The sequence below is a fragment of the Biomphalaria glabrata genome, chromosome 15, assembly GCF_947242115.1.
Source record: "Biomphalaria glabrata chromosome 15, xgBioGlab47.1, whole genome shotgun sequence".
In the NCBI taxonomy this organism is placed as follows: domain Eukaryota; kingdom Metazoa; phylum Mollusca; class Gastropoda; family Planorbidae; genus Biomphalaria; species Biomphalaria glabrata.
The window spans coordinates 11787676-11814851 of record NC_074725.1 but is presented as its reverse complement, the minus strand read 5'-3'; the positions used below and the strand labels follow the sequence as shown (position 1 = coordinate 11814851).

At 35.4% G+C, this 27176-nt stretch overlaps 2 protein-coding genes across 3 annotated transcripts in view; both read left to right on the top strand.

The window, feature by feature from the left end:
- Nucleotides 1-18547, top strand: part of LOC106055614 (serine/arginine repetitive matrix protein 2-like) — a 37356-nt gene extending 18809 nt beyond the window's left edge. Inside the window, exons 11-22 of one of the 2 annotated variants that reach the window (XM_013211935.2) lie at nt 945-1086; nt 1677-1739; nt 3536-4379; nt 4834-5095; nt 5570-5699; nt 11521-11580; nt 12114-12178; nt 14012-14151; nt 15155-15277; nt 16386-16762; nt 17101-17525; nt 18145-18547. In XM_013211935.2, coding sequence (XP_013067389.2) covers nt 945-1086; nt 1677-1739; nt 3536-4379; nt 4834-5095; nt 5570-5699; nt 11521-11580; nt 12114-12178; nt 14012-14151; nt 15155-15277; nt 16386-16762; nt 17101-17525; nt 18145-18279 — 2766 coding nt within the window. In that variant the 3' untranslated portion in view covers nt 18280-18547. The remainder of the gene's footprint in view (nt 1-944; nt 1087-1676; nt 1740-3535; nt 4380-4833; nt 5096-5569; nt 5700-11520; nt 11581-12113; nt 12179-14011; nt 14152-15154; nt 15278-16385; nt 16763-17100; nt 17526-18144) is intronic. The other variant, XM_013211936.2, reaches the window with a different exon arrangement.
- A 3970-nt stretch (nt 18548-22517) lies between these two features.
- The window catches only part of LOC106055616 (filamin-A-like), a 33304-nt gene continuing 28645 nt past the window's right edge, over nt 22518-27176 (top strand). Inside the window, exon 1 of the mRNA XM_056013287.1 lies at nt 22518-22732. The gene's annotated coding sequence lies outside the window, so the exon portion shown is untranslated. The remainder of the gene's footprint in view (nt 22733-27176) is intronic.

Below are 27176 nucleotides of genomic sequence, written 5' to 3'. Positions count from 1 at the left end.
TAAATTATTCTATTAAATGTTACCTGTATTGTTGTGGTTTTTTTTGCAATTAACATTTACATATCAATATATGAACATCTGTAGATAAAATAAACTATAATCTAAAAGGCGTATTGCCTACTTTGTTGATCAAATCTTAAACGTTTATATGCGCGAGATCCAAGGACAATAAATACTCTCCAATCACAGCAAAACGAGTAAGAATTTAAAAATAGAAAATGGGATTCCCGAACTCAATTTCTAACGTTGTTTCTGTTCTTAAATTAGAAGCAAGTTAACTATAATTTGTCTATATTTAGATTCCCAGCTTTAATGTTGAAGAATTTTTTAATTTGTTTTGTTTCAGAGCACCTTTAGTTTCTTCTTTCCGCCTTTATGCCCAGCGCCCCCTTACTGCCCCTTTGGCTCTCAGCGCCCCCCCCCCCCCCCCCCCCCCCAAATCTCGAAAACGCCCGTTGAAGACCACTGATGTATATGGTAATTTTGTGTGCACTTTTTAGCATTGCAATATGAAAATTCTAATTTCTTCCATTTGTAGCTTTGAAATAGTTGGCATCATTGGAGTTTAATTTAGCATCCTTGACATGTAGTTTATTTTGAAAATCCCCAATTTTTAACAAAGCTCCTTACATCCAAACTGAATTCTTGAGTTGAGATTTCAGTGGAGCTTGGTTTTTCTATGTTTTATCAAGTAAAGCCTTGTTGGTCACATTGGTGGTTATTCTGACGACGACATCACTGTTGGATATAGAGATCAATGAATTTTACACCATTAGCATCTTAAACCTCTTTATCATAATCCTGAAATTCAAAATGTATTACTTTTTTTTTGTGTTTTCTTTTTACAAATGATTTTGTGTTTGTTTCTATGAATATATAGTAAAAAGAAAAAGTACTTATAAAAGATAAGGTAAAAGTATACTTATACACACACTTTTTTTTAGGTTGAAAGAAGCACTCGCTTTGGTCAGCATGGGGGTGATGACACTGAACGGCGCCACTTTGAGGAGCCAGTCAGGCGCTTTGGTGAAGGAACCATGATATATAGATTTGGCATGGAGAGATCAAGATCTGGATTAGAAAGAGGTTTGCAAAATTTTCCCTTTTTATATCATGAGATCATGGAACTATTTTAATCTGACCTCTTATGTTGTCTTTTTTCAATAATTATTTCTAATCATCTTGACTTCTTGTTTAATTCTAATATATTAAATTAGTTTTCTTTTTACTCTCAGCCTGCTAGAATAGACTTCATACTTAGAACTTTGATTAATCTGCAGAGCCTGAATAAGCTATCCAGATAAAATGTTTACTTAAAACAGTTCCCCATTTTTTAGGAATTTTTTAAAAGTTGTGTGTTTTTATTTTATTTTATGTTGTGTATATTTTCAAACTAAAACTTTTGTTTACCCAATTTAAGGAGCTTTTGGAAAATCAGCCGTTTTTTTTTTCCTGGTATGACAATTGCTGGTATTGTCAAGTTTTTCAGTGTTGTTTGTTTTGTTGTTTGTTTTTTTTTTGTAAACATTCATAAATGACAAAAGTAGATCGATTCTTTAGGACAGTAAGTACTCAATGGGTTAAAAAAAAAATTTGTTTCAGAATTTAAACCAAAACTTCTGGTCATAGCTTTTTGTGTTTATCATTTCTTAAGCCATGCACTTTTTGTTCAATAGGTCTAGGTCTTTACAGACTCAGGGAAGCAAGAGAGTGGGTCTGGGGTCGAGGACGTTTTGCAGGTGGCAACCATGTCGTTTAGTTACAGTTACTGTTTTGTTTCTTTTTTATTTTCAGTTCAAGTTTTTTTTTGTTGATAAATTATTTTAATCCCAAATGTAAGCTGATTTATCACCATATCATGTTTTAAGTGATATACATAGAATGAGTATGGCCTATTGTAGAGTACAGAACACTGTATCTTGTTTTAAGTGATATACATCTGAGTATTTTGTAACAAGATCTTAAGCTCTTTCAAGTTGGTGAAAAAGGTTTAAGCCTTTCTAATATAAATATATCCTCTATCAATTTTTTTTTTTTAAACCAGTATATCTAGTATTTGAAAAGAAAATTGCATTCTGGCATATTTTGAGTTATCTTTTTATGGTGCCTATTAATGATGTGATCCCCCTTGATTTGATAAAACTTGATGTTTTTATTTGATGCTCAGCTAAGATTTGTCTCTTTCTCAATGAATCTAAACAAAATTTTGTTGTTTTTTTTTATCTATAATGCAAAAGGTACAAGAGATTACAAAAAATGTAGTAATAATTTAACAGCTTTCTTTTTATTTGTGGCCCTGTTCCGCTTAGGCTAAGTTACATTTTCTGTTGATTATTCAAATGTGTGATATTTTTCTCTTGTCTCAGCAGCTTTGTATTCATCTTGATTAGTAGAGTACAAGTTCCTTATTTCCATTTTGTTTTTGTTTCCTTTCTTCTTTTTTTTATTTCAATTCAATAGAATGCAGGACATAAGGAATGTCTGAACTGTATACAACAGAACTTAACTTTGTAACTGTAACTGACTCTTTAACACAACTCTCCTGATTATCCTTACTAAAGAATATGTATTTGTTAGTTCATTTTTGGATGAATTCCATAAAATTTTTCTTTGAAATTGACCAATTGTATTGCCGATTGTTTATTTAAATTGAATTTTTCAAAATGTAAATATACTATTTATAAAGCATAATTAGTAAAATAAAAGGTCATGTGCCCAGCATAGCAACCAACTGCCTTTACTTTCCCCAAATTATGTTATATACCTACTAGAGTTGGGTGGGCTTAGGGGCATCCTAAAAATCCTGAAATTCAAAATCCCAGTCTTCAGTCTTTAAACCTGAACCCCCTTCTTTGCATTTATTACTTGTAACTTTTCTGTGCTTAATAACAATTACAATCTTTATTATCCATAAGGAAATTTGTCTTACAATTTTTGTGCATTACACCAGACAAAACATTTTAACTATAGAAAACCAAATATACATTCCCACCAGACTCACTCATAATTTACATACAAAAGTTTATATCAGTTTCTATTTAATGATTTGATTGCCAGCGCAACAAAAGATTTTTTGCGTCTGTCTTTGCTATCTATGTCTTATATCTCTTTTGTGATAAAATCACAAAATCCCCACCCAAATAGTAATTTTTTATTTCTAGAATCTTTTTAGCTTTTTTATGAATGTTTTTCTCAATAGCTGCCCGAATGGGTTTTGTTTTTCGCCAATGACTTTACCAACAGCATTTAGTATTCTATGAAGTTTATTTTTATTTTTAACGTTCGGACCGCCATACCAGGCAGTGATTTAAAACTTAAAATATTGCAGATGTGAGTGTGATAAAACATAGCCAAGGCCTTTTCATTAACAATAAATGAGGACATTTTTCTAAGTAGTTGTAATCTTTGCTGCCCTTTTTTGCTGATATAATCAGTATTTGCAGTAAAATTTAATTTATTGTCTAAGATACTTGTGGATGATTAATATATTTTCCATTTGGCGTTGATTGATTAGTTTGTTTTATTTTTTTTACAGGGACTGGTAGAGGTAATGATGCTCCGGCACGCTTATTGGATCAAGGTCAAAGCAGAGGCGGCAGAGATTGGGAGGAGCGGGGAGGAGGGAGACGAGAAGGTGATGAATGGGAAACCATCAAGAATAGAGCAGGAGCAATGGGTGCTTCAAGAGAAGACGGAAGAGACTTTGGTGGAGGGAGAGATGATCGCAGGGGAGTAGGTGTTATAAGAGAACTGATGTCCATTTCCATTGGTGAAAATAACAAATCTTTAGGGTCTGATTTAAGAGACAGGTCACTGCAAAGGGGTCAAGGTTTTCGTGATGATTTCAGTGGCAGGGAAAGCATCGGCTCTGACAAGCGAGACTGGAAACAGAGAGAAGATTCTGCAGATGTCTTGAAGCAAGCCTCCAAGGACCGTGACAGGAGTGTCAAGGATGATGTGACTGAGTCCCGGCAGTCAAAAAATGGTGCCAAGCAACCCCAGGAGTCAGTGAAAGACAAATCTTTAGACAGAGACAAGTCAAAAAGTGAAAAAAAGGCTAGCAGCAAGCAGAGTGCAGTGGCAAAGGTAGTCAAGTCAGAATCCCCTGTTGCGAGAGATGAGCCTTCCTTGGCCTCTCTCTTTTCTCAAACTGATATGGTGGTCAGCAAGAAGAAGCAGAGCACAAGCTTTGGTGGGAAGAAAAGTTCTAAAACAAAAGAAGACCCCAAAGCAGCAGAGAAGTCAAAGGCAGGCACGGCCAACAGAGGTGGGCTCAGGATTAGAGAGAAACCTGTGGCAGCTACTACAACTGATGATGGTGACAAATCCAAAGATGCCAGCAAGGAAGATAAAGCTGGGAAGAAAGAAGATACATCAAAGTAAGTACTAGCAGTAAATATTATTTTTTTCAGTTTGGAATTACATAAATGCAACATATTTTAAAGTTTTCCTTTTGAATATTTTAATATGTATTTAATATATTATGTATGAGCAATAAATTACCATCTTAACAAAATAAATCTCACACACCTACTCCTTTTTAGACACTGTGCCCACCCTTTTGAAACTGTAAACCACATTTTCTTTGAGTGCCCCTTTCTAATCCTCCTTAGGCAGACTTCAGCCCAACATAACCAACACCCTGTAAGGCCGTGCTGAACAACTGATGAGAACTGTTCACTTTTTTTCCTTGGCGGTCTGCAAAAAAGCTCACAGCTCAGCAGCAATAAAGCTGGCTAGAAAAAAAAAAGAAGAATGTAATAGCAAATGCACTAACAAAAGTAGTCACTTTTTACTTGTCAATCATTTTGAATGATATTTGGTATATTCCAGAGAGAAACTTGCCGGAGCTTCCTCCCCAAAGAGCTCACACAAAAATAGTGATCAGGTAGAGACCAAGCCTTTAAGGAAATCCAAGACCCCAGAAGGGAAGCGCGGCTCCACCAGGTCTCCTAGTGGATCAACTAGGTCACCAGGCAAGTCCACACATTCGCCTGCCCCTTCTGTCAGCCGAGAGAAAGAAAGCAGTGAGCACAGTAAGTCCCCTGCTGCTGATGGGAAAGAGCTCAAAAAGATAGGGGATAAAAAAAATGAGGTAAGCTTTTAATTTGTGAGATGAAAAGTTGCTTTTTTTTTAACATGGCAAGTTTTCTGTGGTTCAATCTGCTTTTAATGATTGTATGTCAGACTATACCAACGCCACTCGTTGATCAAGAATCATGAAAAGGACCAAGATATCTGTGTGTAGTCGCTCAATGAACTTTTTATGTTGTGTCTGTTCTATTTATGTGAATGTTTCTGTTGTGTTGTCTTACATGAGAAAAGAGTCCTTGCAATCACAGCCTATTTCCCTAAGGATGAATAAAGCAGTCTTAGTCTTGGACCTAGTTATGTTAGTATATATGTTATTTATGTAAAGTTTAGGTTTATCTTAGCCGTGGTGTGTCTAGGACATAATAGATATAGTAAAAATGTAAAAGTCTCTCATGGTGTTCTAAGTTTTGGTTAATAATTGTATGACTTAATTTTATCAATTTAATTTTAATTTTGCTTTGTTGATTTTCTTTAGAAAAGTAAAGCCTCTGAAAAGCCTAAAGGGAAGAAGACAAGGTCAAGGTCTAACAGTGGTTCAGACTCCGAGTCCAGGCAGAGTGGAGTGGTTTTGGAAGAGAACAAAAGACGCATGTCTTCAGACAGTGGTGAGCTGTAACTTGGAAGTTTAATTCTGACATAGAACAGACATAACTCTTGTCTGGCGGTGGTTAATTTAGGATCTCTTGTCACTGTCTATGTCTGTCATCGGCAGTGGATTTTCTTTGGTCTCAAATAGGTATCCTTTGGCCTTTTTAAGAAACCTCCAGCTGTCTCATTCAGGAGCCACCTCCTGCCATGTCTCTCTTCGATGTCAGTTAAAGCAAGTTGGCACATAAGTTGGTCTTCAAAGCATTTCTGGGTGGCACCTCTGTCTTACTAACCACCTTTCATCTCACCAAAAAAGATTGCCTTTGGCATATGGTCACCCCCCCCAAGCAGGATGCATGCCCTGCCCAGTGTAGCTGTCGAACTTCTATCAGTTCCTCAGCACCGTCCATACAGGCTTTTGTAAGAACATCACTATTTTGTGTGTGGCCTTGTCATCGTATGTTCATGATAAAGGGCAGACATCTTTGATGAAAGCGTTCAAGAAGTGAATCATATTAACCCTATGTGTGCCCAAGTTTTATACCCATGATGTTCATTCAGGATATTTCCTAAAGTTTAAGATTTCAATCTCTAAAAAAAAAATTTCAAGAGATTTGGTTCAAGCTAGTAAAAAAAATTTGCACTAAATTAGAATATTCTTTTTATATAAAGTATAAAACTTTGATGCACAAAGGGTTCCCGTTGGTTAATGTGCTAAATAATGCCAGAATGTGTGTGTGTAAACTGTACATCTGATTTTTGGCTAGCTCTGATTTACATTGACAAAGGTCAGCCAGCATCTAGTAATTACAATTAGATCTTGAAGTTTTGATTAGGCTTTCTTTAGAATGTTTATACATACAGTTTATTTAGAACTTGGTATAACTAGCTAACTATCATATGGGTCTGTCTTTTTTTCACTTCCTAGTCCTACTATTCAGTTTGTTTCTCATTATTTATCTTAGCTTGTCTTCCAACTTATTATTGTTCTGTTAAAAATTCAATATGAGAAAAGTTTACTTTGATTTATTGACTTTTGATTTGGTTGCAGAGGATAACGTTTGTACTGAAAAAAACAACATTTTGACTTAAGGAGTAAATATAATGCTAGAAAAATGTACGATTTTTTTCATATTTGTGAAATAATATTTTTCCTCATTCACCTATTTAAAGCTGATCCAAATTGTATGCTCTAACTAAATAATGGGCCAACTAAATCATATAAGCATTAGAAATCTCTTGTTGAAGTTAATAGTTTCTTTTACCCAGTACTTCCAGTACTTTTACCCAGTACTTCCAGTACTTTTACCCAGTACTTCCAGGTCACTTAACCTAGTTTACTTGACCTATTTCATCAATTTTTTTATTTTTTTTTACCATGACTATAGATTAAGAAAAACTTTTGAAAAAATGTCTATGAGCTAAAGCTTGTTTCAAATTATGTGATAGTTTTGTTACCCTGATCAATTAAGGGCAAGGGAGCACTTGTGTCATAAAGGCTAGCTTACCAGAGTATAGGCAATGACATCTTTACTTTTCTCTTTGTGACTATTAGTATGGTTATTATTATTATAGCTTTTATATAGCACTATTTTCATGCTTATAGCATGCTCAGAGTGCTTTGGTCCAATCTCATTTGTGGATCAGTGGGGGGAGGGGGTATCTAGGTTTTCCATGCTGCCTTTAGGTGCTCAGTAAACGCAACTCTGCCCAAGTCGGGTGTCGAACCTTGAGCCCCCTTCTAGGTAGCCAAGCCAAGTTCAAGCGCACTTAGCCTCTCGACCATGCTTAAGTTTTAGCTTTTACCTTAATCAATCAAGTCATGTATAAGATAACTGCAAAACTACTATTACCTTAAGCCTGGCAACCTTTAGCAAAGAAGTATATGTACAAAATATTTCTTCCAATTATTTAGTCATTCATCAATAAGACTAAATACTGCACTAGTCTTCTGCAAACACAAAATCTTTGTACATGTCCAAGTGCTAGAAAATGTTAATAAGTCTTCCAAGCACTCTAAATGATCAACTTGATAAAATAGTATATCTTTATGTTCCCTTAACTAGCGCTGCCTTGGGTCTAAGCATCTCAATAAGCTAAGGATCTACAGTACCCTAGTGCTTCCTTCACCTTAGTCCTGGACCTTGTGCTTTATCTGCTTTAAGAAAATACATTTTGTGAATGAGACTTTGTAAATGGGAAAGGGAAAGCACAGGATGAGACTCGAATACATGGTGTGGGCTTTGCTGTCAAGAACAGTCTTCTTCCCATGATAGTCCCTCCAGTTGGTGGCTCGGAACGGCTACTAAGCATAAGTATGATGACATCATCTGGAAAAGTCACTCTAATTAGTGCCTATGCCCCCACACTAAGCTCGCTTCAGGAGGACAAAGACAAGTTCTATGAAGACCCTAAAGAAGCCATTGCAAACATTCCTCAAAAAGAACATATGATCCTTCTAGGTGACTTCAATGCCAGAGTAGGATCAGATCACACTACCTGGCCAGACTGTCTTGGGCTTTTTGGAATCGGAAAGATGAATGAGAACGGACAAAGACTGCTTGAATTTTGCACATACCATAAGCTCTGCATTACCAACACATACTTCAGAACAAAACCACAGCACTGTGTCTCATGGAGGCACCCTAGGTCTGGGCACTGGCACCAGCTGGATATGATACTGACACGAAAAAAGGACATTGGAAATATACTGCTGACACGTAGCTACCAAAGCGCGGATTGTGATACTGATCATACTTTAGTGTCCTGCCGGACAAGACTGCTGCCAACTAAGATCCACACATCACAGGGAAAAAGAAAATCACGCCTGAATACTACTAGCACAAAAAATCCTGATCTTTGCACCGAATTTGAGAACAAATTAGAGGAAGCTTTTAAAAACTTTTCTGTGACTGAGGTAGAAAAAAGCTGGACGTTTATGCGTGATACAATCTACCAAACATCATCACTGGTCTTTGGAAACAAAACCAAGAAAAGCGAAGACTGGTTTGAAGCTAGTCTACCAGAAATGGAAACTGCCACTACGAACAAGAGAGCAGCCATGATAATCTACAAGAAGGATCCCACCCCAAGCAACTTAAAAAGGCTCAGAGCTGCATGTAACAATGCCCAAAGAGTAGCGAGACAATGTGCTAACAAATACTGGCAGGAGCTATGCGAAGATATTCAATCTTGTGCCGACTGTGGTAACATAAGAGGACTATATGAGGGCATGAGAAAAGCCTTTGGACCTCACACCAGCAAGTGTGCTCCGCTCAAGTCAAAAGATGGCTCAATCATCAGCGATCGTGCGCTGCAAATGGAACGATGGGTTGAACACTATGCAGAACTCTAACAGATTGAAAACGCCATCTCACCAAATGCTGTTTCCAACTTCCCATCACTTCCAGTTTTGACGGAATTAGACGAAACGCCCTCAGTAAAGGAGCTGAGCATTGCCATTGACATGCTTGCACATGGGAAAACACCCGGAGGAGATGGCATTCCTGCTGAAGTAATTCAGGCTGGAAAACATGCCCTAATCAAACCACTCCATGAACTGCTAAGCTTGTGCTGGGAACAAGGAATGGTCCCCCAGGAATTGAAAGACTCCAACATTGTTACAATTTATAAAAATAAAGGCGACCGCTCTGATTGTAACAATTACAGAGGCATCTCACTGCTTAGCATAGTCGGAAAGGCTTTTGCTAGAGTATTACTAAAGCGATTACAGATCCTGGCAGATCGTGTTTATCCAGAGTCGCAGTGTGGCTTTAGGGCAGGTAGATCTACAACAGATATGATTTTCTCTCTTCGGCAGCTACAGAAGAAGAGCAGAGAACAAAAGCAGCCCCTCTTCATAGCATTTATTGATTTGACCAAGGCCTTTGACCTTGTTAGCAGAAGCGGTCTGTTTGCTGTACTAGAGAGAATCGGCTGCCCAAATAAGTTAAGAAAACTAGTGTCAGCTTTTCACGAAAATATGCAGGGCACCGTTCAGTTTGAAAGTTCTTCCTCCAGGCCATTCTCCATTAAGAGCGGTGTCAAACAAGGATGTGTACTGGCCCCTACACTATTTGGCATCTTCTTCTCAGTCATACTATCCAGTGCTTTTAAATCCCTGGAAGACGGAATATACATCCATAGCAGATCCGATGGAAGGCTCTTTAACCTGGTACGTCTTAAAGCCAAAACGAAAAGGCGTCGTATCTTGATAAGGGAGCTGCTGTTTGCCGATGACGCGGCACTCGTATCTCACTCACAAGGAGGTCTACAGAAGCTAGTGAACGCCTTAGCAGCTGCTTGTCAAGAGTTTAGCCTTACTATAAGTCTCTCCAAGACCGAAATCCTGGCACAAGACGTCGCAGAAATACCTATAATACAAATTGGGAACCACACCCTTTCAGTGGTGCAGGAATTTACCTACTTGGGTTCAACAATTGTCAGTAACCTAGACTTAGACATCGAGCTGACAAAAAGGATAGGAAAAGCTACCACAGCATTGGCAAAACTCTCCAAGCGAGTCTGGGAAAATGGTAAATTGACCACAGCGACCAAAATCCTAGTCTACAACGCCTGTGTTGTGAGCACTCTCCTTTATGGCAGTGAGAGCTGGTCAACATACATGTACCAAGAGCACAGATTGAATAGTTTCCACTTGCGCTGCCTGAGACGCATAATGGGCATCTCTTGGAGGGACCATGTCTCCAATCAGGAAGTTTTAAGATTGGCCAATATGAACAGCATGTATGCTCTCCTGACACAAAGAAGATTACGCTGGCTCGGACATGTCACCCGCATGCCAGATGGCAGAATCCCGAAAGATATCTTATATGCTGAGCTTGTGGAAGGAGTCAGACCCAAGGGCCGCCCAAGACTAACATATAGAGATGTCTGCAAGCGAGACATGAGAGCCTCAGGCATCAGCGAAAGTAAGTGGGAAAACATAGCCAAAGACCGGAGTGCATGGAGACAGACTGTGCGTGCTGGGACAACCCTTGCTGAGAACAAAAGAATTGAAGCGGCTTTAATCAAGAGGGATAAAAAGAAAGCTGCCCTGTCTGCTAGCCCTAAATCAGAGGCATACACATGTACGAATTGTGGCAAAGTCTGCCGTTCTAGAATTGGCTTGATTAGCTACACCAGATTCTGCCCCGTCTCAAGATTAAGCCAAAACCAGTGACTCATTTGGGCGCATCCATTGCCTTTCGAGACAAAAGGAGCCATATAATAAATGTATATAAACAATATTGTCAGCTGTGGTTAAAAGGTCCAGACCAAGCTGGAATGGACCTGTTCTCATGGCTAATAGTTCATTTCCCAAAAGACTGATAGGGCTGAGTGTTGGAGTTGTTGTTGTTTTAAATAGCAAGGAGAAGAAAATTAGAACTCTTTAAGTACTAGCTGACTGAAGTCGAACATACTTTTTGTCCCAACTATAATAGAAAATGATGTGACAAGAAGGAAAGGCTTAATAAAATGTTTTTTAGTCTACAAATAATAGGCATTGTCTTCGATTATTATGATTAAGGATGAGTGCAGTATTTCACATGACGGTGCAAACACAGTACATCTAACACAAGAATGTTGTCTGCGGGAGGTCTACCTAAGTTGTCTATTCGTCGCCTGCCCCTGTCTTTGGCAAGGGCTCTTCTTTGAATGTCTTTGTGAAAGCTCTCCAGCTGTCTCTTTCAGAGGCAATCTGCTGCCAGCTGCCTTCTTGATAAATGTAAAGCTGACCTTGTGTACAGAGCTGCCTTGACACATCTGTACAGTATACAATCACACACTGGTATACAATGCACATGGATGTCTAAGTTTTCCTTTGACTTATTTCAGAATCTTTTCCTGCAAAATTAGAAGGTGGGGACATAGCAGCAGCTATGTTGGATGGAATAGGTAAGGTCCTAAGTAAATTGTTTTTTATGTGTGATTATGTACAAATTATGAGTATTTTTTAAAAAATGATTTTTATCAACTTTAGATTGTGAAAACACATCTAAAATTGATACATTTGCTTAATCATGCTTGACTTATACCTGTCTGATGTGACAAAATATATAGGTCATCCTGGTCTTGGCATTAGCTTTTGTTTTAAAAATGCAATCTATTACCAACATTCAAATATGTAACAGATATAAAGAATTCAACTCTATGATGTCAATTAATCTAAAACTGAAATTCTGTATGGGACCCTCCTCCCCTATTTTATATTTATTTTTTTGTTATATTGGTTGTAAATATTAATTAGCTTTGCCTAGAAGTGTGGCAGTATAAATAAATTCATTGTAACATTAAGTAACTTTGCTTACTTCCATTTCTGTAGTTTTGTTGTTATTAAATTTTTTTGAGGAAAATATATTTCATTGACTGCTTAGGAATTGGTTTAGTCTGTTAGGAAACTAGTTAGACGTTTTTCTTTTTAATACCAGATGATGGTCAGCAAGAGTTCAGTGACTGGTCAGAAAACAGTTCAGGTGACAGCATACTGTTTCAGGTAACCTGTCTAAATAAGTCAACATTTGTGTTTTTAAATCTTTTTTTTTTTCAAGTTGTCTTGATGTTTTTCCATTTACCATCACTGTTAAGCTTTAAATTTATTGACTCATTGCTTATATATTGTAATTTTTTAAAATTTTCCGACTTTTAATTTAAATATACATCTCTTTGTACTTTCATAACTATTATAACTTGACAAAGAAGAGTTGAGTTGTTGTTTTTATCTTTATGTAAGAAAAACTTTTAAAATATATTTTTTTTAATCTTGAGCACATGTTTTTCAAACTTTCTTTTTAAACAACTAAAGACAGAAAGATTTACCAGTCAAATTTCACAGTGTATATTTTTCTAAATTACATAATTTAGTTGTTTTTTGTTTTTTTTTGGATACATATCCTGTAACCTTGTTTTAGCTGTAACATTGTAGACTGATTAACTAGTAAAAAAGTAAAGTTCCCCTTTCAGACCTTGTGATCTATAGGGGCAGATGATTTAAAGGTCATCTGTTTCTGTGGCCCATGGTTAACGAGAGTGTCATGTGGTCAGCACAACAACCAACCATCAGGTACCCATTAGAGCTGGGTGGACTCAGAGGTGCCCAAAAGATCCAGATATTCAAAATCCAAGTCTTCACAGAGATATGACCCCATATTTGGAAGCCAAGCACTTTACCACTCACCCACCCCGCCTCCACTGATTAACTACTTGTTTGTTTGGTGTTTTTTTTTTTGTATCTTTTTCTGTTGTCAAAGTGTCAGTGATGCCATCCACCCATTATTTCTTTTGCTTCCTCAATTCTTCTCTAGCTGACATTTGCAGGATTTTTTGTTTTTAAATATTCTCTTGCTCTTGTTATGTGTTCATGTAGTTTGTTATTGACATTGAAGCCTTGAACACTCGGAATGCAATATGATTTTTCTTTTATTATAGTGGAATAAATTGATTCTCTTTATCAGGTCTCTTGGTGGAGAATGCAGTTTTGATGGACATGGTCAGCATTTTCTGGTGACACTCCATAAGGGCAAATTTCACTTGGCCCAATAATTTAGCTTCCGGAATAAATGTTGTCTTATTCTGTTGTGTCCAGTTCTGAGGCTAAAAATTAATTGAACTTTGATATAAGCAACATGCTGGCATATTGCTAAATTTGGAATGAAGAAGTTAATATTGGAACCTTATAGACCAATGTGTTAACTGTAAACATGTGCCTCTGAAAGAAAGCACATGCCAAATGAAAAATGTCTGGCTCCTCTATCTGCAAAAGGAAAGCCACCTTAACCTGTGATATATGTGCATGGGAGTGTCTCTCCAAAATAGGGCTCCTCTGTAACATGAAAAAGTTCTACAAGATGAACCATAGTCATAATGACTGAAGGAGGCCAGCAGCTAAGTCAATTCTGTATTTAATAATTCAATTAACAGAATGAAACCTGAATGGTTTTCTCTACAAATGTTGTTTCACTAGAGATTTCTTTGTAATCAGAAATAAACTATTGTGTTTAAATTTTGTTTTACCTGGTAATAGTTATCATCATTTTCAAAAGAATATCAGAGACTATGTGATAAACAATGCCCCACAAATATTCTTGTCTTGGGGGTTTTTACCTTCTAGAATATATTATGTATGCGTCCATATGCATACTATATTTTGAATGACAGCTAGTTAAAAAATAGGATTAATGGTATACAGTTATAGCTACATAAAATACTGCACTCCTCTTCAATTTGCAGACTTAAGCCAAAACTTATATATGTAGCGTTCAGACATTTCTCTGTACTGATTTATTGATTAATTGGACACAAGCAATGTATGCATTTCTGTTGTTGACAGGTTGAAGATCTGGATAACAACAATGACTTTTACCGTCCCCCACGACACAGGCAGAGCCCAGCTAACATAAACAGATTTGAGCCCAGAGAGTCCAGACCAGAGCCACTTTTAAGGAGCAATAATGAAATAGTTCCAGAAAAGTAGGTTATTTTATTGAGTAATATTTATTGAAAGAAGTGCCTATTGCAATGATTTGATTTAGTCATATAATATTTATATATATTTATAAGGTTCATAGCACTGCTAAAATATCCAAAAAAATTTAAAGTCTCCTAAAATACTACTATTCTCCTAAAATTTGCCAGATTTCTCACATAATTTAGTCCACTCTCCTAAAATTTTTACCCAGTATTTTTTTTTTTATATACAATATTCTGCTTATTTCTTGATTAACAATGTGGGAGGGGGTGGGAAAGCAGCGTATCTAGGCATTCTGATCGAATGACACGATGTGTTAACGAGCTGACCAGTGATGTGTCTACATTCAAAGTTAATGCTAGATCTAGGCAAGATTTATAATTAGGAAGGAGCAGTACTTTTATGTTATCTACTTTTTTAGTATAGTTGCCTTGATTTTGTCTAAGAATATTTTTGGGGAGGGGGGAGATTAAGACTACCGAATAATTCATCTTTTAAAAATATTTTCTTTTTAAAAAATAGTCAGTGATAACTTTTCTGGATCTATTGAGTGTTATTAAAATTAAGTATATTTTTCTCAGCAGTGTCTCCAATAAAATTCTCAACATACATATAGTTCTTTGCTAAATCTTTAAAAAAAAAATAGATGTTTGAGGTTTTGGGATAACAGTCAAGTTGTTACTTAATTATAAGATATCTTTCATTACATTTTCTGTGGACATACCACAACTGACAATATTGTTTCTGTTCTGGGTGGGATGTTGGCAAGTTGTTTATGATCTCCACATTAGAAGTACCAAGAATTGATTTTAAAAAATGCATAGTTTTGTGTATGGTTTACATTGTTTCACACACACATGGGCATGTGCAAACATACATTTTCTGCTTTAAAAAACCTCCTAAAAATCTAAAATTTTGTCATGGAAAAGTGCTATTAACTCTGTATATTTATATTGTTTTTAATCTATTTTTTTTTATTGAGTTTCGCTTGTTTGTTTTCTATAGGCTCATGGGCCGCGTAAGTGACCGCATGAGTGACCGCTTGAGTGACCGCTTAACTGACAGGGACAAAGTGAAGCACTCAACATACTCTAAAGGTCCAGTGGAAGCTAGTGCCCCAAGTATCATGTATGTTATTAATGCTTATTATTTTATTAATTTAAAATGGTACATGTTATTACAACATTTAAATGGCTGCTCTGTAAAACATTTGGCTGAGAGAATTTGGGTGTCAAGTGGATGTTGGTATTATTTATTTTATGGATTTAGGATATATTAATATTTTCCTCTCAAAACGTGTGGCCAGCCTATGTCTACCCAATCTAAAAAAAAAACAATTGGCATAAACCTGTATTTCTAACAATCCATTATCTTAAAGCCTTTTAAATTCACCTGTTTTTAGTTCCAAAATATTTGGATAAAGCTCAATACCTAACAACAAAATGTAGTTTCAATTCTAGTGAGATATGAAAGAAACTATGGAGCACTTGATGTTTCTATTGTTCATAACATATTGCAAAACCTTTTGCTTTGAATGATCAGAGCTGGTAGAGATGACAACCACTACATCAGTTTTATGTGCTTTGTTTCTGTTACTAAACTGTTGTTGTTTTTTTCTCTCTATTCATGCACCTATTGCAATCAGATTTGTCAATAAATTTTCCAATAAAACCAAGCTTCAAGTTTCAAGCTTAAGTTGATTGCAGACGTTTTTTTGTTACTCACAATAATCTATCTTCAACTCTTAAGGAACATCCGAAACATGTAAAACATTTTACAAACAAACAATTCTCCACTTTAGAAAAGTAGAATACAAGCCTTCATTGCATGCATATATTTTTTTTCCATAGCATCTCACTCTCTTCAAAAGTATTTTTATTGAGCACATAGACTTCATTTATAAGAAGAGACAATACAATTTTCTAATTTTTTTTCATTTATAAGAAGAGACAATACAATTTTCTAATTCATTCTACAGACATTTGATACCAGGGGAAAAAATATATACTTTTCTTTGCAAAGGCAAAACATTTCTGCCTGCAGACATCTTTTCAGTTGAGGCAATACAACCATTCTTTCCATACACCAATGAACATTTTTCAGCAGAAATAATTCAATTTTTCTAATCAGCCATCAGTTTATATTCAAGTTGCACAATTAATAAACGTCAGTTAGAATCAATAACAAATATTAATCTGCCTAAATTGTGAAAATAAAGAAAACAAATTTGTTTCAGGCCACCTCATACTACCATCAACTTCAAAATACTAGATGACAGCCAGACAGAGAAACCTGTCAAGGAAAAGAAGAAAAAGCATACAGATGATGTTGGTTATGAGGAGATCTCTTCAGATGAAGATGATTTGGATGAAGAGGGGGAGAAGCTGACAAAGAGAACCATCGTGGGCATATTGGACATTGACATGGCTGCTCTGATGTCCACAAACAAAGCCCCATCTTCTAGTGCTCCTGTATTCCAGCGCTTCAAGCCAGCCAGTCTGTTTGCTGAAATTGGCTTGTCACGCCAGTTTGCTGGAGAAAAGCTGTACCAGGAGGTTCAGGAAACTTGTCAGAGGCAGTTGGAGGAATTGGCAGCACTGGAGAAGGCATCTGGTATATATTTTGATTGACTTGTTTTAATGCTAGAAAATTGTCAATTGAATTGAACTTTTCTGACTTGTATATGTGAGATATTTTAGATATTGTCACACTTCACAACTCATTAAAGTACGCCATTCTTCAAGTCTCTTTGTAGTTTTTTCTTGTTCACTCAGCCTCTTGCATGACTGTTCATTTAGGTCTTTATCTCCATCCTATGCTTAGAAATCCACTGTATCTAATACTTTTTAAAGTAGATTGTGTTCAGTGTATCTCCTTGTACATTTTTTTTTTTTATTGGATGTTTTGAATTTACAGTAAGATCATTTGTTTTTGTGTTTCTTTACCATCAGTGAATGATGAAGTGCAGTCAGACAGTCCCAGCATTCAACAGACTCCACCCAGCAAGGTGAAAAATGAGTTTTCTGAAGGGCAATCAGCTTCAGATGTTCATGTCAAACAAGAGTTAATAACTGCTGATGTCAAGACTGTTACTCCATCTGCAGATGAGAGCAGCAGCCAGACCAAACCTCCCTTAACACCCCAGAAAACATTATCCAAAAAAACAGAGTTTGCCAAGCCTGTGAGAACACCATCACAGCCAGTCGAATCCAAGCCCGCCTTCAAGCTGTACAGTGATACCTCTGCTTACCATAAACTTTACAAAACTAAGGCTCTTGACAGATCTCGCCTCTTGGCCAACTTTGGCATGTTCCGGCGTGCCTTAACTGCCAGAAAAGACCTGGAAATACGCAGACAGTTGTGTAGGATTGATCCTGTAAGTACCATAATATTGTTTAGGAAACAAAATACTGTATGTGATTTGTGAAAGGGATGAAATAGTTTTTAATGGCTAGGGTTAGAGACAGCAAGGAGTACTTATAAAGAGAGGAAGAAAGAGCTTGTCAGACTTAAGTGTTGTATGTTTTATATTGTGCTTAATATCAAGGATATTGTGTATATTCTTCAGTACAAGATTTATAAATTGTTCATAAAATATTTTAAGCTATTGTTTTAAATTCAACATTTGAGACTGGAGTTAACTCCCAAGCTTGCACCAGCTCTTATAATTCTTTAAGTCAGCTGTTTATGTTTGCATGTGAGTGAACTATCCCTTATATTTACATAAAATCTTCCAGGTTTACCTGGCTTACATGTAATCATCTCTAGTGATGCTTATACCTTGAGTTCTCCCATGGACAACCTTCAGACAAAATATATCACACTGTTTGCACTAATTGTATAAAAGTTAAATGCTGTACACAATCTCTGTTTTCTTGGAGCTGATTAATATCTTTATCATTTTATACCTGAATTCTATAAATCTTTAAAATTTTATAATTTATCATGTTAGACCTTTTTATTATTTCTTGTTTCTCTGTCTTTTTGTTTTTCAGAAATATGACCAGAGTGCAGTGTATCCCTCAGGAGTTTTAGACCCAGACAATTTCAGACTTTGCCTTCAGCTATTTAAACAGAAGAACCCCACAGTGTTAGCTGCCCCAATGGCAGCATCTGCTTGTGTTTCCTAACTTGGATGTGCCCCTGAGAGTACATATTGTCTGGCATAGTTCACAATACATTCATTGAACATTTCATTATTGTTTTATAAATATGTAGAGAAACCGAAATAATCATTTGCACTTGAGCTCACAGGTCTGAGTGAATTTAGAGTATTTGATGTTCTTTGTATAATAACTTGTGTATATTTAACAATGAAAACAGTTCTATGAAAAATGTTTTTTATTTAGCAAATGAAATATTTTGTTTATAATTGTCAATAAATTTTTTTTTTTTGAAGTTTCATTTTGTAGTTTGTATCATGCCTCCTACTTTTAACATCCTGTGTTTGCTGTTTCAAATGTAGCGACCATGTGAAGAATGGTTAAAATGTCAGTCTTAAGTCTAAAGGATACAGACCTGCCTACCGTTACGCAAAATGCGTATTCGTTACGCAAAATCTTCCAAAAATGACCGTCAGTACGCAAATACGCATTTAACCCATCGCGTTACGCATTTCGTATACTTTTTTTTTTCCTCTCTTGACTAGCTTACGAGCGGTCACGGAGGTCACGCTAAGCCGTCCTGTTGGGGGGGGGGGGAACACATTGTGTCCAGATCTATACGTAGATTGGTTCTTAAAAGCAATTAGATTTAGTCTAGAAATGAAGAACGCGAGAGTGAGGGAGTGGCGGGTTGGTACCAGGTTGGTACCGTCATTTAGCTGATACACCAACGTGACTTTTTTTGAATCCCTGATTCCCGTATTCATTTGTATAGAAAAAAATATCGAAGTGCTATCGATTCAAAACACATTGAGTGACATTGTAGATATCTAGTCTAGAATCTAGATAACTTGTTATTTATACAGGAATAGATTTAGATCTAGCTAGACATTACGTTATGTCATAATTCTCTACACTACTCTACAATATAGATTCTAGATCCAATTTAGTTGTAGTATGATTTAGATTTACATTGACTAGATCTAGATCGATAACATCTACTACCATCTAGTCTAGATCTAGACTAAATTCTTAGTCCTAGTATAGAATAGATCATAATTCATAGATCAAGGATGAAGGTAAGCCTATGAAAGTTTGGAGTAGACCTACGTTTGTAGCGGATCCATGGCATCTGTAAAATTAACACTCTTGAGCCCAGATCTAGAGTAGATTATATTCATTATATAGACATAGATCCAGATCTAGTCTAGATATCATCTCTATTGTCGTATTGACGTATTGATCTAGATTTAGATTGTATATATATATATATATATATATATGACAAAATAGTGGATCGCGTAAATGTTACGCATTCTGGTACCAAAATTCGCATTTTGACCATCAGCGTTAAGCATTTGGACTTTTTGGTAGGCAGGTCTGAGGATATCTGATTATATAGGGTACCACACATACTTTAAAAATAATGATTTGATTGTCAGTGATCATTTCTGAAGAATAAACATGTTACAAATGAATAGCACACTCCAGTAGGAAAATGGAAAAGTCCAGTGGCTAAATAAGTTAGTGGGTTATTTTACATTATGATTCTTCACATTTCATCCCATTGTCAGTAGCACCAAAGAAATGGAAATGTCAGTTACAGCGCTGTAATTTAATGCTTTACATAAATCAACTAGAGGTATCTAAATCTTCGAAGGTTAGGGTTTACTTGTAACAAGTTACTAGATGTGTACTAGCAGTTATGTTACAAGTCTAGTGATGGGAACTAAACTAAATTTTTTTAGTTAAACTAAAACTAAGTTTGAACTAAAAAAAAGTAATTAAACTTTTAGTTAATCACAAATTGAAAAAATTAGTTAAACTAAACTAAGAAACTTTAGTTAAACTTTTACTAACTATTTTGACCTTTTTTAAGGACGAAACAGCCAAAAATGAAAAATATAAACAACAACCAATCTCTTTAGCAAAATGTAATAAACATTTATTTGTGCACATGAAAAAAGATTTAAATGTCTTTATGGGATAGATGTAGATCTTAATAGAATCACTAGATTTGAATAGAATGATACTATTATAAATTTATAGCAAGAAATAAGAAGTAATTGTCCAAGTTCTAATATAAGTTACCTTTTAAGAAGTAATGATAAAACTGCATGTTGACTCGCTAGCTAACTCTAGATTCTAGAATATTAATAATATCTTCTACAAACGAAATGATCAGAATATCATCAGAAATATAATCTGGATCTAAATCTAGAATTAGATCTAGCTACTAGACCAAGATCAAATAATTAATATTTTAATCTAAAAATAATTTAAGAAATACTAGTTACTACTACTACTACTACTCTCTCTCTCTCTGTGGCATTTTACGTCTCGTGAGACGATCTTTTCCCTTTGCAACTTCTTGTGTGACTAAAGAGGCCAATCCTTGATACACAGCTGCGATCACAGGTTGGGCATATAAAATCACCAGGCGCCATTGCATTTTCACCCTTCTTTCTGCCTCTGTTGTGTATGACATCTGCAATCTGTGACCCTTCCTTTATGCTCTCTCTCCATGTGGATCTGTCCAGTGCCACCTCTTCCCAGTTGCCAGTGTCGATTTTGAAGAGCTTCATGTCGCGTTTGCATACATACTAGATCTAAATAGAGTCTAGTAGATATCTTAGTAACTCTAGATCTATCTAGAGATTTTAGATTATTATAATTATGATTATAACAAGATATGGGTATTTAGATCTATAATATAATATAATATACTCTAGTAGATAATACTAGATCTAGATCTAATAGATCTAGATAGTAGATATAAGTATAATTATAATAGAAGTAGATGTAGATCTAATCTAGATTTAGTTACTATTAGATATCTAGCATAGTGACGACTATTATAGTCATTATTATTATAGAACTATCATCTTTGCATCTTAAATTAGGTCTCAGTACTATTATAGGCCTAATAAGTAATCTAGAATTTTCTAGATATATCTAGATCTAATCTAGACTCTAATTCTACTTCTAGAATAGTAGAATCTCTAAACTTATAGATCTATATTATTGACTTATAATTTTAAATTTACATTTAGATCTAAGACTACTAAGAGTTAGACTCTACTTAAGACTAAGACCTAAGAGACTAAAATAATTAAATATAGAGTAATATAGACTATTATGACTATAGATGTAATAGAAGAAATAGACTAATAGTAATAGACTAGACGTCACTAGACTCTAACTTTAGAATTTAGATCTATCTAGTAAAAAGTTTTAAAATAAAAAGAGTCGACATTTCTTTTAGATCTATATAGTAAAGCAAAATTCTTGGCCTGCAGCTATACACTAATACAGGAACACACTGGTGTTTAATAAAAAAGCAGCAAAATGTAGATCTATAGAAGCAAGGAATTATCAGGATTTATCAAGCAGCGAAACTTGCTAGAAATATAATGAACACGTGTATTTTTTTTTTAAAGGCGGGAAAAGCTGCCATTATAGGGTAAAGGTCAAAAGGCTTTCTAGTGACCTGTGCACCCTCTAGTTTATTCTCCTCTCTATCATTCATTATATATATTCTCTGAATTACATATATCTAAATATTTATTGGTATGACCGTATGTATGTTAAAAAAGTTTGTAAAATTTGTAATTAAACTTTTTAGTTTGTAACTAAAAAAAATTAATTAAACTAGGATTTTAACTAAACTATTTTTTTTTAATTAAACTTTGGCCTTAACTAATTTTTTTTAGTTAAACTAAAAGTTAGCAACTTTTTAGTTAACTTTTGCCCATCACAACTATACTTTTCAATTTTGCTTTTTAAACAATAAATTGTGTGTATTAGAAGTGAAAGCAGCGGAAATGAAGTTTAAAACGGTCTAGATACTATTATAGAGTAGATTCTATATAATTGATCGCAAAACATTGAGTGGGCCCTTTTTCTATTCCATGCTGAAGGTCTAATTTTTTACACTTTGAATTCGTTTCTATATATAAAGGACCTGTTTCTTGGCTATAAGACAACGAGTCCTAACTTTCCTCGGCATGGATTTCTCGCTAACCTTTTCAAGATTAAAAAAAAAAACTTGAAATCATAGTTCCTATATCCATGCATATCTGAAGCTATTAATACCGGTATTAGATTGAGACCCAAATACTTCCAAAGATTAAACCCACTAGTAAAAGATATCTACACCAAGATAATATTAAAGTAAGCCATTAGATTAGCTCAATTCACACTAAGGAACACGGCCCAAAAAAAAAAAAAAAAGATAACAAATCTCCAATTAAAGAGCTCGTTAGTCAAGATAGAAATGTGTTGCTAGATTACGCAGGCGCCAACATAGTCGTTTTGTCTTGCAACTCACTTTTTGGAAATATTTTTGTTACATGATCAACTTTCTAGTGAGATTCAATCAGGCTGTCTCAGACAAGGTTTCACGAATAATATTGAGGGTCTATCAGCACTGTTTTGATTTTTTTTTGTTTGCCTGTGTCCAGTGTATGGAAAGATTCCGGTAGGATGATATTTACTGTTGAAAGGGCTTAGACATATATTCTTTTATCGAACCCTACTGGTCAAGTGTTCTGTAAATATTAGCGCTAGCTTGTTGCAAGCCAAATATATATATATATATATATATATATATATATATATATATATATATATATATATATATATATAGGCCTATATATATATATATATATATATATAGAGAGAGAGAGAGAGAGGCCTATATATATATATATATATATATATATATATATATATATATATATATATATATATATATATATATATAATTATATGTATGTTAACTAATTATTTAGAGGTTGCAAGTAGGTTACTTATGTTTAGAACAAAGTTTCTCAAATGGGCAAGTTGCAAGTAATACGCATTAATCGAAATGTAACAGTACAAAGTCTTCTTCTTATCTTATAAAATACAGACGTTACTTCAAAAAAGAAGATGATTACGTCCTACGCGTCATGCACTTAGTCATGCATATTAACCAATGACCTAAATTTTGCCAAGTCACTGGTTTTCCTGACTAGCTCAGGCAACCCATTCCATGCTCTAATAGCGCTAGGGAAGAACGAGCATTTGTACAAATTTGTCCTAGCATATGGAATGAGGAATGTGCCTTTATCTTTGTGCCTTTCAGAGTATTTTATTAAATTTTGTATTATAGTTCAGTGTTTTATGTATAATTGCTACTTTACTTTTAAGTCTTTTATCCTGAAGGCTTTCTAAATTTAGTGATTTTACTAAGGGTGTTACTCTAGTCAAATGTGAATATTCGTTTTTTATGAATCTCACTGCTCTATTTTGTGTTTGTTCCAGTTTCTTAATGTTTTCTTGAGTTGAGGGGTCCCAAACAGAGGATCCATATTCTATTAATAACTAACCAAGATTTAAAAAACATTTTAGTTTTATGTTCTTATTTGATTTATAGAAATTTCTTTTAATAAACCCTAACGCGTTGTTTGATTTTTTTTTATAGTTTCATCAATATGTGGATTCCATGACAGTTTTTTATTTATTATAACACCTGGGTATTTTGCGTTTTTAGTCTGTGTTACTGGTTTACCATGAATAAGATAAGTGGAATTAATTTGTTTTAGTTTTTTTTTTTGTTACTCTAAATAACTGACATTTTTCATGGTGGAAAGACATGCTCCAATTTGATTCCCATTTCTGTAATTCATTTAATTCTCTTTGTAAAATATCTGTGTCTTGTGTTGTTTTTATTGTTCTATATATTATTATAAGTCTAATCAAGGCGCTACTTTAAAAAAAAATAATTCTGATTGTATTTTCCTCCTCTCTTCATCTTAAGTAGTGATGCAGGTGGCTTATGATTTTAATAGCCCCTTTCTATGCATCACGTAGCCCGCTACGAGAACGCGAGACCCCTGTTATTATTAGGCTACTTCTTTTCAAAAGTTGTTACATATTGGTCCGGTAGGACTCCATTGTTTCTACATTATCAATTATCACAAATGTGTATTTCTTGCAGAGCTCTTCGTAGGTCTATCTCTTGTTAGAAAAAAATAAAAATAAGTTAGGAATGTGTTCAATTTTATTTCTTTATTAAAATCATAATTTGGAGCAACCTAAATTTTCTGCTCTTTTTTGGTTATAAAGTCTCAGCTCTGCTACGTTCAATTGTTAACCGTGTTATGAGCCCAGACGTAGCTTAGCCGATCTGATCAAATGATAAGATAAAATCAATAACAGTCATGAATTATTTGCTGTTAGGCTAGGTCTTGTTGAGGAAAAAAAAACACACACTGGCGATGGAGAGGTGATTAATTCAGCCTAGTTCCCTTACATAAATAGGGCATACTTCCGACTTCATTTGAATTTTTCAAGATGGTCTACTTAGGCCTATCCCTATCTGATGGTCCGAAATTCCCCACCTTTGGACCATAATCACTACTTTAATAGAGACCAAATTCATGAAAACCTCAGATCTTGCCTATATTTGTTTTTTCAATTAGAATTAGTTCAATACATGAATGACACCCACTGAAATGATTATATGTAAATAAAAAGTAGTATAATAATACATACAACGTTGAACCATAATTTACAAATAAAAAACACAACATAATAAAACATAGTAGGGCCTACTCATAGAGACACAAATAAAGGCACATTTCTTATTCCGTAAGCTAGGACACATTTGTGCTTAGGCTCCTTCTTCCATTGGAAATTCGAGCATGGAATGGTCTTAATAATTTTAACATGCACCACTAGATTAACGTATGCATTACATTGCATCAGCCTATAGAATTTAGACCAAATAATGCCCTAATTATCTTTTCTTTAAAAAAAAATGGTGTAAATTATGTAAATTAGCCTATAAGATAAAATAGGGCCAGATCTGGGAAGGGAAGGGCAGGCGGAACTATTGCCCCGCACCTCCCCCCCCCCCCCCGAAAAAAAAAAAAAGAAATCAAGCTAGATTTCAAAGAAATCATCCGCGTTTTTTCCGTAGAAAAAAAATTCACAAAGTTGATCCGTGAACGCGGTAATTTAGTTTCTAATCAATTTTATTTGAATTTAACCAATTGCTACATTCTTTGTTGAAACAGTGTTATATTTGTTGGCAATAACTTTTTGAAAGACTTGACGGAAAAAAAGTATTTCTTTTATTCGGAATATTATTTGGGACCTCTGTTCCTTCATTGCCCAGGGTCTCCAGATCCCCAAATCCTGTCGGAATAATTTAGGTCATCTTTTTAACTATTTAGTAACATTTTTTTTTCAGGCCAGTCTTCCTAATCTCCTCCACACAAATTAGTAAGTAAAAAGTAAAGTTCCCTTTTCAGACCTTGTGGTCTATAGGGCAGATGATGTAAAGGTCATCTGTTTCTGTGGCCTACGGTTAACAAGGGTGCCATGTGGCCAGCACAACGACCAACGCCATTACTTTTCCCCAGCTAATGTCAGGTACCCATTAGAGCTGGGTGGACTTACAGGCGCCCAAAGATCCCGAATTTAAAAATCCCAGTCCTCACCAGGATTCGAACCAGGGACCTCCGATTCGGAAGCCAAGCGCTTTATCCCTCAGCGCCTCCGCCACAAAAATTAATGGATCTAAAGAAAAATCAAATGTCAAAAGGATGACATTTGTGGTTTAGACGTTTTAGTGAGAGTGTAAGACAAAATAATTTTAGCTGATTAATTAGACATTTTGATTCAAATTAAGAGCCAAACTTCATTTTTAATCCATCCTCATCGACCCCCCTTTTTATGTTCAATATATCTCAAATTTGATTTCATCCTAATACTGACCTTATTTTTGGGCTAAATCATTTACTTCGATGTATAAAGAAGTATTCGATATTTCACCTTTACCTATCGCAGTCCGTTGGACCGTCTTTCTCCATTCCGCTCTGTCTTTTGCCTTAGTTAGAACCTCTTTCAATGGCAGGCCTGTCCATCGCTTTCTCTGTCTGCCTCTTCTTCGTTTCCCTGGTACTGTTCCCTGAAGGAAGGTCCATGCGAGCACCGAAGATCTTGTACTATGTCCATAGATTTTTAGCTTGTTTTTTTTTTACTATAGTTAACAGGTCATCATGGGGTCCAATCGCTGCAGTAACCCTGTCTCTAATCTCTTGGTTTGTGATGCGGTCTTTGAATGTGATACCTAGGATCCTTCTGTAGCATCTCAATTCCATTGCTAGGATTTTCCTCTCTAGCTCTGCAGTCAGCGTCTAAGACTCACAAGCATATACAAATGTGGCCATGACCAGGGAGTGCATCAGTCTCATTTTGGTGCGATGTATTAACTTACAAATAGAAAAACAAAACCTAATGAAATACTCAGAAAGAAACAAGGTTAGAGACAATTCGTTCAAGTGCTCCTTCTTCCCTAGTGCCATTAGAGAATGGAATGGGTTGCCTGATTCAGTCAGGAAAACCAACGACTTACTAGAGTTAACATGCATGACTAGATTGACACATAAAATGCGTCGGACGTAATTATCTTCTTTTTTAAAGTAGCGTCTGTAATATAAAAGATAAGAAGATAAGCTGATACTATCACACGAGATATTGCTTTATTTATTCAAGTGCACTAATTGCTTGGCACTTCCGCTTTGTGAATTAGCCATTCACTTCATTAAATTTGCGTGTATTCAATGTATTGAACTTAGGTGTCTCCTGTGGCACGCATTCTAAAGCTCAATTTACCATATCGCGCCAAGCACGTTTAGATGCAAAGTTAATTCCCTTTTTTTTTCTTCTATATTTCTCTCTCTCCCTCTATTCGTCTGTCCACATGCTTAATTTCATGAATTATCGGAAAGCCGGCCTCGTTTCACCTGACAATTCCTACACAGCGCGACAGAGCTCCATGACTGTGACGGCAAATCGCGCATAAATTATTTTAATTCCCCCAATTTTATTCTTACAATTATTTCATAGCCTCTCTCACACACTCGCACCCA